This window comes from Periophthalmus magnuspinnatus, chromosome 9, assembly GCF_009829125.3.
Source record: "Periophthalmus magnuspinnatus isolate fPerMag1 chromosome 9, fPerMag1.2.pri, whole genome shotgun sequence".
Classification (NCBI taxonomy): Eukaryota; Metazoa; Chordata; class Actinopteri; order Gobiiformes; family Gobiidae; genus Periophthalmus; species Periophthalmus magnuspinnatus.
The window spans coordinates 9,984,502-9,998,380 of NC_047134.1; the positions used below are offsets into that span (position 1 = coordinate 9,984,502).

At 49.4% G+C, this 13,879-nt stretch overlaps 2 protein-coding genes across 2 annotated transcripts; both read left to right on the top strand.

The window, feature by feature from the left end:
• The first annotated feature begins 370 nt into the window (after window positions 1-370).
• LOC117376052 (cyclin-O protein B) lies at window positions 371-1,554 on the top strand. Its single transcript, XM_033972457.1, has 3 exons — window positions 371-688; window positions 751-936; window positions 1,009-1,554. Exons 1-3 carry the CDS (start codon window positions 371-373, stop codon window positions 1,552-1,554), a joined length of 1,050 nt encoding a protein of 349 aa, XP_033828348.1.
• A 7,046-nt stretch (window positions 1,555-8,600) lies between these two features.
• On the top strand, window positions 8,601-10,429 carry mcidas (multiciliate differentiation and DNA synthesis associated cell cycle protein). The gene is made up of 7 exons (XM_033972458.1): window positions 8,601-8,615; window positions 8,719-8,800; window positions 8,912-8,988; window positions 9,385-9,442; window positions 9,514-9,728; window positions 9,817-9,927; window positions 10,004-10,429. Exons 1-7 carry the CDS (start codon window positions 8,601-8,603, stop codon window positions 10,427-10,429), a joined length of 984 nt encoding a protein of 327 aa, XP_033828349.1.
• Window positions 10,430-13,879: the final 3,450 nt, after the last annotated feature.

Here is a 13,879-nt window from a genome sequence, read left to right on the forward strand (position 1 = left end):
CGCTCCATGCGCCACGCTTTACTTATAACTTAAAAATAATAAAAATAATTTAATAAGTTTGTTTCAGACTAGTCTCTAAATATAACTGCTCTCTAATGTTTAGAAAGTCGTTTTAAAAAATAACAAAGCGTTGCCATCTACCCTGATCCAAATGTTCTGTTCTGGCGGTGCGTTTCTGCGCACAATCTGCTCCGAGGCGCATCCTGTCTGCGTGACCACGTTGCTCAGGGCAACAGGGTCTGCCCCATACAGTCTATGGCTCACTGCAGACGCGGGGAAGACCCCGGGAAAGTGCCGTCATCTGTGATGAGATGAAATCACTTCACTCCACTCTCAGTTACAAGTCACTCAAGCGCAGTCAGGGGCAGACATGGTTTCATTCTTGCCTTTAGATCCTCAAAATGTGCACAAACGAAGATGGGCTGACGGAACATCATTGTTACCACACACGAGCCGTCACAGAAAGCAGAAACTTGCGTGCAAACTGAACGACTCCGGGTTTGAGGACGAGTTATCGTTGTCTCCAGTTCCTCCAGACCAGACTGAAGTGCTCCCCCTGCGCTCAAGGACAGAGCCCCAGTCAGGGCAGCTGTCCTGGTACCATCAGTATGGAGACACTGGATACAAGATCCAAAAGGAAAGAGAAACTCACTTCCAGCCCTGCAAGAGTCTCGCGCGCCAGCCACAGGTAAGGCTGTTTTTCGAGTGTAATCTAGACTAATTGTTCATTTTCATGTGTTCTTCTTGCAGTTGAACGCAGAAGCTCGGTGCAAGCTCGTCAGCTGGCTTATTCCTGTGCACCAACACTTGAGCCTGTCCTTTGAGTGTCTGTGTCTGACCGTAAATATTATGGACAGGTTCCTTGCATCCACCCCAGTGGCTGCAGACTGCTTTCAACTACTGGGAGTCACTGCACTTCTTCTTGCCAGTAAACAGGTTTGTGGATGTCTGGTCTGATTCTTATTGTGATTATGTTTGCCTATTTACATGCTTGTTTTTCACACATAGGTTGAAGTGTGCTCTCCAAGAATCAGTGATCTGTTGTCCTTGTGTTGTGATGCCTTCACCAAGGAGCAACTGTGTAACCTGGAGTGTTTAATACTCGTTAATCTAAACTTCCGACTCTGTGCACCAACTCTGGCATTTTTTTTAGACTGTTACGTGAACCTTAAGAGTGGAAAGGCAGCTGCTACACTGGAGAAGAACTGTGACACTATAAGGACCAACCACTGCAATAAACTGGCCCAAAAACTGTGTGAGTTAAGCCTGGCAGACTATGCTTTTAACAAATATCCTGCATCTCTCACAGCCAGATGTTCACTGCAGATGGCCACTGAAATAGTACAAGCAGCTCAACAACCACTGCGTTCACTGGGAAAGGAGTGTGACGGCTTTGTGAATGAGCCAGACAGTGGTTCAGCAGATAGTGACTGGTCTAACAGCAGAGTGGGAGGTGATCTGACGGAAAGCAATGAATATAGTTTGATTCAAGAGTGTACAAACAACCTCAGATTACTAGCCACGCTAAACCAGGAGGCACTGACAGAGGTGTAATCCCTTCCAAGCAGTTATTTTCCACGTAAAGGAGTTTGTATTATTATTTTTCATGATTACACAGAATACCTCATTCATAATGAAGTTTGTACAGTTGTAGTAATATATTTTGAAACCCCTTTTAAGGTTGTGAAGTTAAAGTGTTTTTGCTGAATGTTATAATGTCGTAACGGTGCGGATAGGACCAAAGGATGCAGACCAGAGCAGTTTTAACAGTGTTTATTTACAGCGGTGAAAATGCAGTCTTTAAACAGGTCACAAGAGCAGGTACAGGAACCGGGGAGCGGGAGACGGGTCAGGCGGGTGCGGTGCAGGTAGAGGCGGGCAGGACAGGACCAGGACGGGGATAGAAGCAGGTGCGGTACCAGGGCAGGCGGATCAGACGAAGACCAGAGCGGGGAGCGGGTGACAAACCAGAGACCAGGACCGGACAGGAGACGAGACGAGCAGGAGACGAGACGAGCAGGAGACGAGACGAGCAGGAGACGAGACGAGCAGGAGACAAGACGAGCTGGAAGCGATACCGGGACTGGAACGTGGCGGCAGGAGCTGGGCGAGTAGAGGCAGGAATCTGGAGGGTGCATAAATCCAAATGAGCATTTGCCGGAAAGTACCATATAACAAAGCTTAGCAAGAAACATTCACGTTTTACACGCGGACGGTCTGGCACCGAGTGTAGACTGCCAAGCCTTCTTGTACTCAGCAGCAGGTGGTGGTGATTAGGCTGATGCACCCCAGGTGTGCACGGGAGGAGTCAGGCACTCCACCCAGCTCCAGACACACAGGTAGGGGAGGGGGAGAGAGCACGGGAGGACAGGGAAACTGACATCATGACAGTACCCCCCCCCTAAGGTCCACCTCCTGGTGGACCCCCAGGCTTGTCAGGATGAGCGCGGTGAAAGTCTCTCACCATGTCGGGATCCAGAATGCGTGCCCTGGGCACCCAGGATCGCTCCTCCGGACCGTAACCCTCCCAATCGACGAGGTACTGGAGGCCCCTACCACGGCGACGAACGTCAATCAGGCGGCGGACGGTGAACGCCGGGTGGCCGTCAATGACTCGGGCGGGCGGTGGGGGATCGGCCGGAGGGCACAGGTCGCTGGTCCGGACTGGTTTAACCTGGGAGACGTGAAAGGTCGGATGAATCCGGAGAGACGGGGGTAACTGGAGGCGCACCGCCGATGGATTTATGATCCTCATGATCTTAAACGGTCCCAGGAATCGGGGGGACAGCTTACGGGAGTCCGTCTTCAGCGGGACCGTCTTGGCGGAGAGCCAAACCATCTGGCCAGGTTGGTATACGGGCGCCGGGACACGGTGGCGATCGGCCGTCGCCTTAGTGCGCGCTCCAGCCCGAAGAAGGGCCGCCCTGGCCTTCTTCCAGATCCGGCGACAGCGCTGGAGATGGCGCTGAACAGACGGGACGGCGAGGTCCCTCTCCTCCGTGGGAAAGAGAGGGGGTTGATATCCCAGCGATGCCTCGAAGGGGGACATACCAGTGGCGGAACTCACGAGGGAGTTGTGAGCGTACTCTATCCAGGGTAGGTGAGTACTCCAGGTCGCGGGGTTGGCGGAGGCTGTGCACCGTAGGGCCGACTCCAGGTCTTGGTTGGCCCGCTCCGTCTGCCCATTAGATTGTGGATGGAACCCGGACGTGAGGCTAACCGTGGCCCCCAAACTGTCGCAGAAAGACCGCCATACCTGAGAGGTGAATTGGGTCCCTCTGTCGGACACGATGTCCACCGGGATGCCGTGGAGTCGGAAGACATGACTGGTCAGCTGGTCGGCAGTTTCTTTGGCTGTGGGGAGCTTAGGCAGGGCAACGAAATGGGCGGCCTTGGAGAAGCGGTCCACAATGGTGAGAACCACCGTGTTCCCCTGGGAAGGGGGAAGGCCCGTCACGAAGTCCAAGGCGATGTGGGACCAAGGGCGACGAGGAACTGGGAGAGGATGCAAGAGACCAGAAGGGGGTGAGTGGGAGGCCTTGGCCCGAGCACATACCTGGCAGGCGGCGACATAAGCCCGGGTGTCTGTGTCCATCGTGGGCCACCAGAAGCGTCTCCTGAGGAGGGAGAGAGAGCGACCGGCACCAGGATGGCAGGCGAAACGGGAGGCATGGACCCACTGGAGCACCTGAGACCGGACAGAATCGGGAACAAACAGTTTATCTGGAGGGCCGTTACCTGGGTCGGGGTCGTTGGTCTGGGCCTCTCGGACGGTGTCCTCGATATCCCAATGGACCGCGGCCACCACACACGAGGAGGGGATAATTGTTTCTGCGGTGACCGGGCTATCCTCCAGGGCGAACTGGCGGGAGAGGGCATCTGGTTTGACGTTCCGAGATCCGGGGCGGTAGGTGAGGAGAAAGTTGAAGCGGCTGAAGAAGAGGGACCAACGAGCTTGACGGGGATTGAGGCGCCTGGCGGACTGGATGTACTCCAAGTTTTTATGGTCGGTCCAGACGATGAATGGTTGCTCCGCCCCTTCGAGCCAGTGGCGCCACTCCTCCAAGGCCAGCTTTACGGCAAGGAGCTCCCGATCCCCCACATCATAATTGACCTCGGCCGAGGACAATCGCCGGGAAAAGAAGGCGCAGGGACAGAGGCGGTTGTGGGGGTCGAACCTCTGCGAAAGCACGGCCCCCACTCCCGAGTCGGAGGCGTCGACCTCCACGATGAATTGCCGTGAAGGGTCGGGCTGGTGCAGGATGGGAGCGGAGGTAAATAGTCTCTTAAGCTTCTCGAAGGCTGTCTGCGCCTCAGGAGACCAGGCAAACGGCAAAGCAGGAGAGGTGAGTTTAGTTAAGGGCGAGATAACCCTACTAAAATCCCGGATGAAACGTCTATAAAAATTGGCAAAGCCGATAAATCTCTGGAGCTGTCTCCGGCTGGTAGGAACGGGCCACTCAGTGACAGCCTGGATCTTTTCAGGGTCAGCTCTTACTTGGCCCCGCCCCACAATGAAGCCCAAAAAGCTGACCTCCTCTGCGTGAAACTCGCATTTCTCAGCTTTCACGAACAGTTTATTCTCGAGGAGGCGCTGGAGAACCTGGCGAACGTGCTGATGATGCTCCTGGGGGGACCGCGAGAAAATCAAGATGTCATCCAAGTAAACAAAGACGAATCGGTTAAGGAAATCACGGAGCACATCGTTGATGAGGGCTTGGAATACGGCAGGGGCGTTGGTGAGACCGAAGGGCATAACCAAGTATTCGAAATGTCCCAGGGGTGTCTTGAAGGCCGTCTTCCATTCGTCTCCCTCCCTGATGCGCACCAGGTGGTACGCATTCCGCAAATCCAACTTTGAGAAGATGGTCGCACCGTGGAGGGGCGTAAATGCCGAGTCCAGTAAGGGAAGCGGGTATTTATTCTTTACGGTTATATTGTTCAGACCCCGGTAATCAATGCAAGGCCGCAGGGATTTGTCCTTCTTAGCCACAAAGAAGAACCCCGCTCCCACGGGTGAAGTGGACGGGCGGATGATTCCGGCAGCCAGGGACCCACGGATATAGTCCTCCATTGACTCGCGTTCAGGTTTAGACAGGTTATATAGCCTGCTAGATGGTAGTGGGGCACCCGGCAGGAGGTCAATGGCGCAGTCATATGGACGGTGGGGCGGTAAAGAGAGGGCCTTGCTCTTGCTAAAAACCTCCCCCAGGTCGTGATATTCAGCAGGCACCGAGGACAGATTGGGGGTGTCTGGGGACGGATCAGCGACAGGAACGGACCTCCCGGCCGGAGGGAGGGCGGACCGAAGGCACTTGGCGTGGCAATCGGGACTCCAGCCCGAAACTCCGCCCCTGGCCCAATCGAAAACAGGGTTGTGGGCGCGTAGCCAGGGGTAACCAAGGACCAGAGGAGAAGCGGAGGAGGACAGGACATGAAACTGACGGTTCTCTTGGTGGTTGCCGGACAGAATCACGGTGACAGGTTCTGTGATGTGAGTGATGTGCCCCAGAAAACGTCCATTGAGCCCCTGGGCATTTAAGGGGCGTTCGAGGGGCTCCAGGTAGACCCCGAGCTGCTCCGCGACTTGGGCATCAATAAAGTCCCTCTCAGCCCCGGAGTCGATAAGGGCGGAAACGCATAAGGTCTCTGTGCGAACGCACAGGGTGGCGCTGAGCCGCAGTCTATTAGAAGAGTCCAGGATGTGTTGCTCGCCCACCAGTACTCCCAGTGCTACTGGTGGGCCCCCCCTTTTGGCCGAACTGGGCAAGTGACCACATAATGTCCGCGCTCACCGCAGTAGAGGCAAGCCCCGGCCAGACGACGCCTCCGTTGACGCTCCTCGGTCGACACAAGGGTCCTGTCGAGTTGCATGGGCTCATCCGGCGGGGGCGGGGCAGCGCGTGGCTCCGGCGGGACCGGTGACCGGCGTCTCTCTCGGCGACGAGCCCGTAGGCGGTTGTCTATACGGTGAGTGAGGGAGATGAGGGTCCGCAGGTCGGGGGGTTCGTCCCGGGAAACCAATTCATCTTTCAAAGTCTCGTTCAGGCCCCGCACAAACACAGCCCGCAGCGCGCTGTCCGTCCAGTCCAGCTCCGCCGCATGTGTCCAGAATTCAATGGAATAATCCGCTACCGTCCTGGAGCCCTGGCTGAGAGTCAATAACCGGGAGGCAGCATTGTCCTGGTAGTGCGGGTGGTCAAACACCAGCTTAAACGTGGACACAAATTCATTAAAATCCAGGCTATCCACAGACGTCTTCATTAGGCGCGCCTCTGCCCACTGGAGAGCTCTGCCCCGGAGTAATCCACATATATATCGGATCTTGGTGGCCCCCGAGCTGAAACGAGAAGGGCATTGCTGGAACATGAACTCGCACTGGAACAGGAATCCGCGACAGAGGTGAGGTTGTCCAGCATACGGCTCCGGATCCGTGCCTCTCGGCTCCGGGAGGCATGGTGGCGCTCCAGCTGCAGCAGGCGGGGTGACGAGGAGCGCGGCCACCTGGTGGTTAAGCTGTGCCACCTGCTGGGACAATGTCTGATTTAGCTCCAATAGAGTTCGAATGGATTGTTCGTGCTGACCCAGCACCGCCTCGGGGTGAGAGTGCGTGAGGCGGCGCATCTGGTCCGGATCTGAGCCTGCTTGGTCCATAGTGGCCAGACCGTTCTGTCGTAACGGTGCGGATAGGACCAAAGGATGCAGACCAGAGCAGTTTTAACAGTGTTTATTTACAGCGGTGAAAATGCAGTCTTTAAACAGGTCACAAGAGCAGGTACAGGAACCGGGGAGCGGGAGACGGGTCAGGCGGGTGCGGTGCAGGTAGAGGCGGGCAGGACAGGACCAGGACGGGGATAGAAGCAGGTGCGGTACCAGGGCAGGCGGATCAGACGAAGACCAGAGCGGGGAGCGGGTGACAAACCAGAGACCAGGACCGGACAGGAGACGAGACGAGCAGGAGACGAGACGAGCAGGAGACGAGACGAGCAGGAGACGAGACGAGCAGGAGACAAGACGAGCTGGAAGCGATACCGGGACTGGAACGTGGCGGCAGGAGCTGGGCGAGTAGAGGCAGGAATCTGGAGGGTGCATAAATCCAAATGAGCATTTGCCGGAAAGTACCATATAACAAAGCTTAGCAAGAAACATTCACGTTTTACACGCGGACGGTCTGGCACCGAGTGTAGACTGCCAAGCCTTCTTGTACTCAGCAGCAGGTGGTGGTGATTAGGCTGATGCACCCCAGGTGTGCACGGGAGGAGTCAGGCACTCCACCCAGCTCCAGACACACAGGTAGGGGAGGGGGAGAGAGCACGGGAGGACAGGGAAACTGACATCATGACATATAATGACTTGTCAATAAATGAATAACAAAACTGAACATTTTGATGTTGGAATCTTATTACGCCTTTTCTTTCTTTATCTTTATTTATGCAGGTAATTTAATGTTATTATCACTTCAGACACATATAGGATAGACTTTCAGTAATATAAAAAATGAAAAAGTACTTGCATGACTTTAACTATTTGTGTTCACACTGTGCAGAAATTCAGTTGTTAGTTAATACTGTGATACTGTAAGCAAAATAATACAAAATTAACATTTCTATCACAACAAATCAATGAGTTGTTGACAGAAAGCTGAGGGTGACTAACTGTGGTGCATGTGGTGCATGTGGTGTATGTGGTGTATGTGGTGTATGTGGTGCATGTGGTGTATGTAGTGTATGTGGTGTATGTGGTGCATGGGGCCCTGTGGTGCATGGGGCCCTGTGGTGGTGTGGTGCATGGGGCCCTGTGGTGGTGTGGTGCATGGGGGCATTAAAGGTCACGACATAGACCTTCTGCAAACAACCAGCTCTATATCAGCTCAAGTCATTGTGGTTGTTTACGTGGCGCTACATTTGTTTGTAGCAGTTAATCCGCGCCAACAAAACCTGGTCAATAGAAGGACAGTGTGTGATGATCCATTACGCGTGGCAGCTCGACCTGTGACACAGAGTGACCACACAGGTGCGTCCAGCGTCAAGGGCCAACGAGACTGACTTTTGTTTGTTACTAATGGAGCATTAGTCACGAGTGTTTACTGGGCTGTCGTCTGTAATTGCCCTTTTCCTTTTCCACTTTGTGTCAATGCCACGTAATTGAAAGAATCGTGTTGGAATAAACTGGAACAAATTCATGAGATTACATTTCTCCACATCCCGTCTGTCCTACTGCGTATCTCAAATGTATTACAATATTATAAAATACATTATTAAGATGATCTCATTTCAGTACCCGGGTAAAGTGGGGAATAACCACAGAAGGACACTTCACGTCTCGTGCTGAGCGCGTTAAAGCTCTGACCCACAGCTGCTGTGTGGCGCCTTTACGCGCGGTGCCACTTCACACTTTGGGACGGTTGGTCTGCATCAGTTTGATCTCTGAGGACGCAGTCACTCCCTGGAGACAGCACCACGTGTCTGATTGGACCAAAACCATGCAGACGCGGCACAAACCGGGGGAAAGTCCTGTATATTTACGCAAAAGTGTCGTTTCTCTGTTCATCAACAAGATGCAAAAAGACAGGATGGTGTTTGATCTTTGTCCCAGTCAGAATGTCAAGGGAGGACGTAAGGTGGAGACAGCAAAAAGACTATATTCATTCGTGCAAAGTCTTTAATGGCAGTGCATGTATTTATTGTATATTTCTTTCTTCTTTCATTCATTCTAAAGGGACAGTTGGTTGTGCCCGTGGTGCCCAGAAGCAGCAGCCCAGTCACTGTGTACGTGGAGTTCCCGTGCGTCGTAGAACACGGTGGGTTATGGGGTATGGTGCATTACACTGTAGTTATGGTAAAACTCTTATGTGATTGTCATTAGCCAGTAATATTTATTGAATGTGTGCATGATTTGTTGTGTATTTTAGCCTTTTCCACTATTGCTTGGGATGATTTTGAAGAGAGCTCATCTGTGGAGACGCAGGACATCAGCCCTGCCTGTAGGGTAACACTGATTTATTTTGTTATTTTCCACAAAATGGAAATTTACATAAATCTGGGCATGATGAGAATGGAGTGTGAAACAGTGCATCCTTCCAAGTCTGTTAATGTTTAACAGTTTGTGCTGGAATCCTGCACCAATCCCGTTGTAGTAAACTGATGTCCTCCTGCTAAAAGGCAGAGCTCAGAGTTTAACTCAAGACACAAAAGAGTTCTACAGTTACACTTTTTACAATGAGCAGTACTGGTCATTTCACCACAATGACATATAATTCTTTATATTATTATCCATGGTGGAGTTTTCAGGTGAATAGCTGGTTCACAATCTGAAGATTTCATAAATGTTTGTTTATTTAAATTATTATTATTATTATTATTATTGTTGTTTTTTGTCTGACAGGCTACAGATTGTGATTCTGAAGATCATGTTCTGGATTATGTGCAGGAGTTCAGAGCAGGTAAGTCCCTCTACACCAGTGTTTCAGACACTGCTCATGTACACTGTTTTAACAGAGTTATGTATCTTCAGATTCTCCTGGGGACAGCAACCTGTCTCCGGCTGAACTTGTGCCTTTCCATGGCTGTGTAATTCCACCACTCACTCCTCAGTCAGACTTCTTTTCAGAGGACAGTGGGTTTATTCATGATGAAGCCAATGTCCCAGCACAGAACATAGAGACCTGGGAGGAAATGTCTCAGTATCGTGGCTTTGTGCTCGGATGCTCCGCTGACCAGAACCACAAGGTAACTTTTTATGGATTTTGCTGCTTACTTATATTTATAATTTGTAGTAATTTTTATGTCAGAAAAAATATTTTTTTGGTGTTTGTAGCTCCACAAGATACATGAGAATAAACAAGGAGAGACTGAAGAATATAAAGAAAGAAACTGTCACTTGAAGCAACTGGCGAGTCGTGCCAAACATTTGGCTGCAGTATTAGAGGTAAGTCATTCATTTTATTCACAGATTTTTATGTGTAATAAGATGTTCACTAATGTCTGTGTTTTTATCTTTTAAGAAACTAACGACTGTCAGTGAACCAAACTTGAGAAAAGCTGTAATGCCACATGAGGACCACCCCCCTGCCCTGAGTCCATGTAAGAGGCAGCGTCTGGATGAGGGCTATGAGACAGAGACAGACTTAGTGGACGACATGCTGAGGGACATCAGCACTCGCTGTGACGCAATGCTCCACAGAGCTGCAATCACAGGCACAAGGCAGAGTGAAGACAACAGCATCCGCACATTTGGCTCTTTCTCAGGACTACAGACCTGCTTTTCAAACACCAGTGAAAAGACTGAGGCAGAGAAGGGCTCTTCATTTAAAGTCTCTGTCAGAGAACATGGCACCATCAAAACACAGGTGTTTGCTCACGGACATGCGTTTACAACAAGGACTCAGAGAGGAGGATACTGCTTTCGATGGGTTCCTAATCAAAGCTGAATTTATAGTATTTTCAAAAATCCTCATGTATTGATTTGTCTAAATTAAGCTCATTAAAACATATTTATTGGTTGAGCTAAACGTCTGTGTAAATCATAGTGACTCAGTGATCCACAGTGATGTGTAAGTAAATGATTACTTCATGTTTTCCTCTGGTAGCACTGATTGACTCATCAGTCAGAGCTGATGCTCAACAAAGGAAGTGACACTGCCAAAGCTGCTGTTTACACTTGTTTACATATGTCAGGACAGAGCGATAAAGGATGATATCTGTGATGTATTTCTCCGATTACTGCTCCAAATGTAACACAATAAACAGAAAAACAGATGAGTGATGATGAGTTTGTTTGTTTTTTTTTTCCTTTTAACTATTGATGTATATTTAGGTGAAGTTCAAAAGAACAAATGTGTTTGTGGAACACAGTGACCCTGTGAACTTTAGGCTGTAGGATTTCTCTGGCATTGTCCCTTCTGAGTGTTTGTGTGGTCTACACAAAGACAGAATAGACTATAATGAATCACATCCTTTATATCCTCATTTAAACTAAATCAGGATATGAAAATGGAAACACTATGTACAATCATATTTTAAATAACAATCATTTTACATGCAACATTATCAGCATTTTTGTATGTATAAAACAATAAGACAAATGCATGAAAAGGTACTTCTTGTACATCATTATCAAAACAATATTCATGAAAGTGTATCTACAATTTTATTATAAATCAAGTACCGTGCACAGGAGAGATGCTGTTTTCTGCTCCAAAACTTGAAAATACAAAACCATTACAAAAGCATCAAACACATGGATGAGATTTTCATTCACACCTGATGTTTGCCTCTTTGCAGTTCTGACTAGGGCTGTTCAAATATAGTACTTTGGTAAGGAAAAAAGTTGATAAAAAGTAAAAGCACCACTCAAAAAAAAAATCTGTAAAAATTGAATCAAAAACTGCCAAAGAAAGATTTTTCTTTCAATAAGTTTTAATGCCTCGTGTCCAGAGAGAGCACAATAGAATGTTACCTGTAAAGAACAAAAATGAACAGAAACAGTCCCACTACAGAACATGATCATCACTTTGCTCAGCACAAACACAGATTCAGGTGTTATGGGTGACCTTGTGAGGGGTGAAGTCTTTACGCCCCCTGAGGAGAAGCTGCTGTGGACAGGGGACAATGTTGAACCTCGGGTCAGGCACCTGTTCAAACTTCACAAACTCTGACCTGTTTGTTTTGCACCAGTGAAGGAAACTCTTTGGCCGAGGCTCATTGGGCCGATGTGAACTCTGATTTAATCAGTCTTTGTATAAGTCTCAAGTAATGTGCCAGGAACAATTCTTTTACTCAAATCTAGTTTTGTGTTTTAAGGAAAGAAATATTTAGGCCAATGGTTCTCAAACTGTGGTAGGTGTGCCACTGGTACAGGAGCGCCCCCTGGTGGTACTACACTGATGTGTAAACATATAGACAGGGCTACAGAGATTATTTACCCTAAAATATGCTCATAAAAATAGTATTCTTGCTTGAACAAAAGTCAAAGGATGCTGCATGTCCTCACCCAAACAGACACGGGACAATCAGCTCAGGGACACCCAGAGACACCCAGAGGAGACACCCAGGAAAGACACCCAGTGAGAGACACCCAGGAAAGACACCCAGAAGAGACACCCAGAACAGACACCCAGGAAAGACACCCAGTGAGAAAGACCCAGTGAGAGACACCCAGTGAGAGACACCCAGGAAAGACGCCCAGTGAGAGACATCCAGAACAGACACTCGGAGACACCCAGACTAGACACTCAGAAGACCTAGTCCTTTAGTCACAGGCCAAAGACACAGAGGCTGAAGATTGGTTTAAACTCGTTGTGACATGCACACTTCAGATTCTGCCCAAACACAGGGCGCGGAGGACAGGACAGAGGACAGTTTCCTTTTAACGACCCAAAAGTAAAGCCAAGGTGAGACACAGTCACAAAGGACAGTTGCTGGTCACATTATACTTTAGTGTTTGGGTCTGGACTCCCCGTGTCCGCGGGTCTTTGCGCACACTCTGGCGCACTCTGCTCTGCGCAGATGCACAGATGCGCACAGATGGAGGTGGCACAGATGGAGGTGGCAGGTGGAGAGTCTGCAGCTCCACGCGCGCCGTTCAGGCCTCAGAGCGCGAGGCTCCATCATTAAGACTGAGCAGCGCGCGAAGGAGAGACTCAAGCCCGCACAAGTACAGACTGAAGTAAACTGAAGTACACACTGAAGTATACACTGAAGTACAGACTGAAGTATACACTGAAGTACAGACTGAAGTATAAACTGAAGTATAAACTGAAGTATAAACTGAAGTATAAACTGAAATACAGACTGAAGTATAAACTGAAGTATAAACTGAAATACAGACTGAAGTATAAACTGAAGTATAAACTGAAGTACAAACTGAAGTATAAACTGATGTATAAACTGAAGTATAAACTGAAGTACACACTGATGTATAAACTGAAGTATAAACTGAAGTACAAACTGAAGTCTGTGGGCGATTAAACAACCGGGGAAAGTAAAGTCATATATTTAAGAACTATAGAAAAAGCCAAATTATTACTAAACTAATTCACTTTAAAAGCTCGTCTCTTTGTCCGCAGCCTGCTGGTCTCCCTGGAGATGGTGTTTTTCCTGAAATGTTCCTCATTAAGACATTCAATGTATCTCTCTTGCATTTATTAAAATATAGTTTAAAATAGTTTTTATTGCTCAAAATACTTGAATCTGGCTCGTGACTTTCCTGGTGGCGCCTGCTCTTCTCCATGATAAATATAGACCAATGGTTTAATGCTACACTGTGGAATATTCCAGGTAACCACAGAGACAAGAAGAGCTGAAAAGTTTTTCTTGTCTCACCACAGAGACAAGAAGAGCTGAAAAGTTGCATGGTGCACCTTTAATTGTAATCAAGTAAATTCAGTTTAATTGAGTGAAACATCCAGGTCTCGTCTTTAGACAAAAGCTGCGCCTCAGAGTCTGAGTAAACTGACCTGTCCTTGGTCCAAATCATAAAAACCTCCGCGCGTTCCTCTTGAAACTTTACCGCGTTAGGTTTGTGTGCGCGGAGTCTCCAAGAGACACAGAGACGCACAGAGACCCGCGGGTCCGACTCTGCAGGACGCACCCCCTCACGCACCAGCACAGCGCGCGCTTCCCGCTCCTGTGTGCGCGTGCCTGCAGTATTTAGGACCTGCCCAAGAGTCCAAGAGTCCACAGGTGAGACCACAGAGGGGACATGACACACTGCAGAGAGGAGGTGAGCCTACAGAGAGGACATGAGACACTGCAGAGAGGAGGTCAGACTAGAGAGGACATGAGACACTGCAGAGAGGAGGTGAGACTACAGAGAGGACATGAGACACTGCAGAGAGGAGGTCAGACTACAGAGAGGACATGAGACACTGCAGAGAGGA

What these genes read in the sequence shown, in the direction of transcription:
- LOC117376052 (XM_033972457.1), top strand. Translation starts at nt 371, where the DNA reads ATGGTTTCATTCTTGCCTTTAGATCCTCAAAATGTGCACAAACGAAGA. An exon ending in GTCTCGCGCGCCAGCCACAG is followed by an intron (nt 689 to 750) that starts GTAAGGCTGTTT and finishes TTCTTCTTGCAG; the next exon opens with TTGAACGCAGAAGCTCGGTG. An exon ending in TTCTTCTTGCCAGTAAACAG is followed by an intron (nt 937 to 1,008) that starts GTTTGTGGATGT and finishes TTTCACACATAG; the next exon opens with GTTGAAGTGTGCTCTCCAAG.
- mcidas (XM_033972458.1), top strand. An exon ending in CCCGTGCGTCGTAGAACACG is followed by an intron (nt 8,801 to 8,911) that starts GTGGGTTATGGG and finishes TGTGTATTTTAG; the next exon opens with CCTTTTCCACTATTGCTTGG. An exon ending in TGTGCAGGAGTTCAGAGCAG is followed by an intron (nt 9,443 to 9,513) that starts GTAAGTCCCTCT and finishes ATGTATCTTCAG; the next exon opens with ATTCTCCTGGGGACAGCAAC.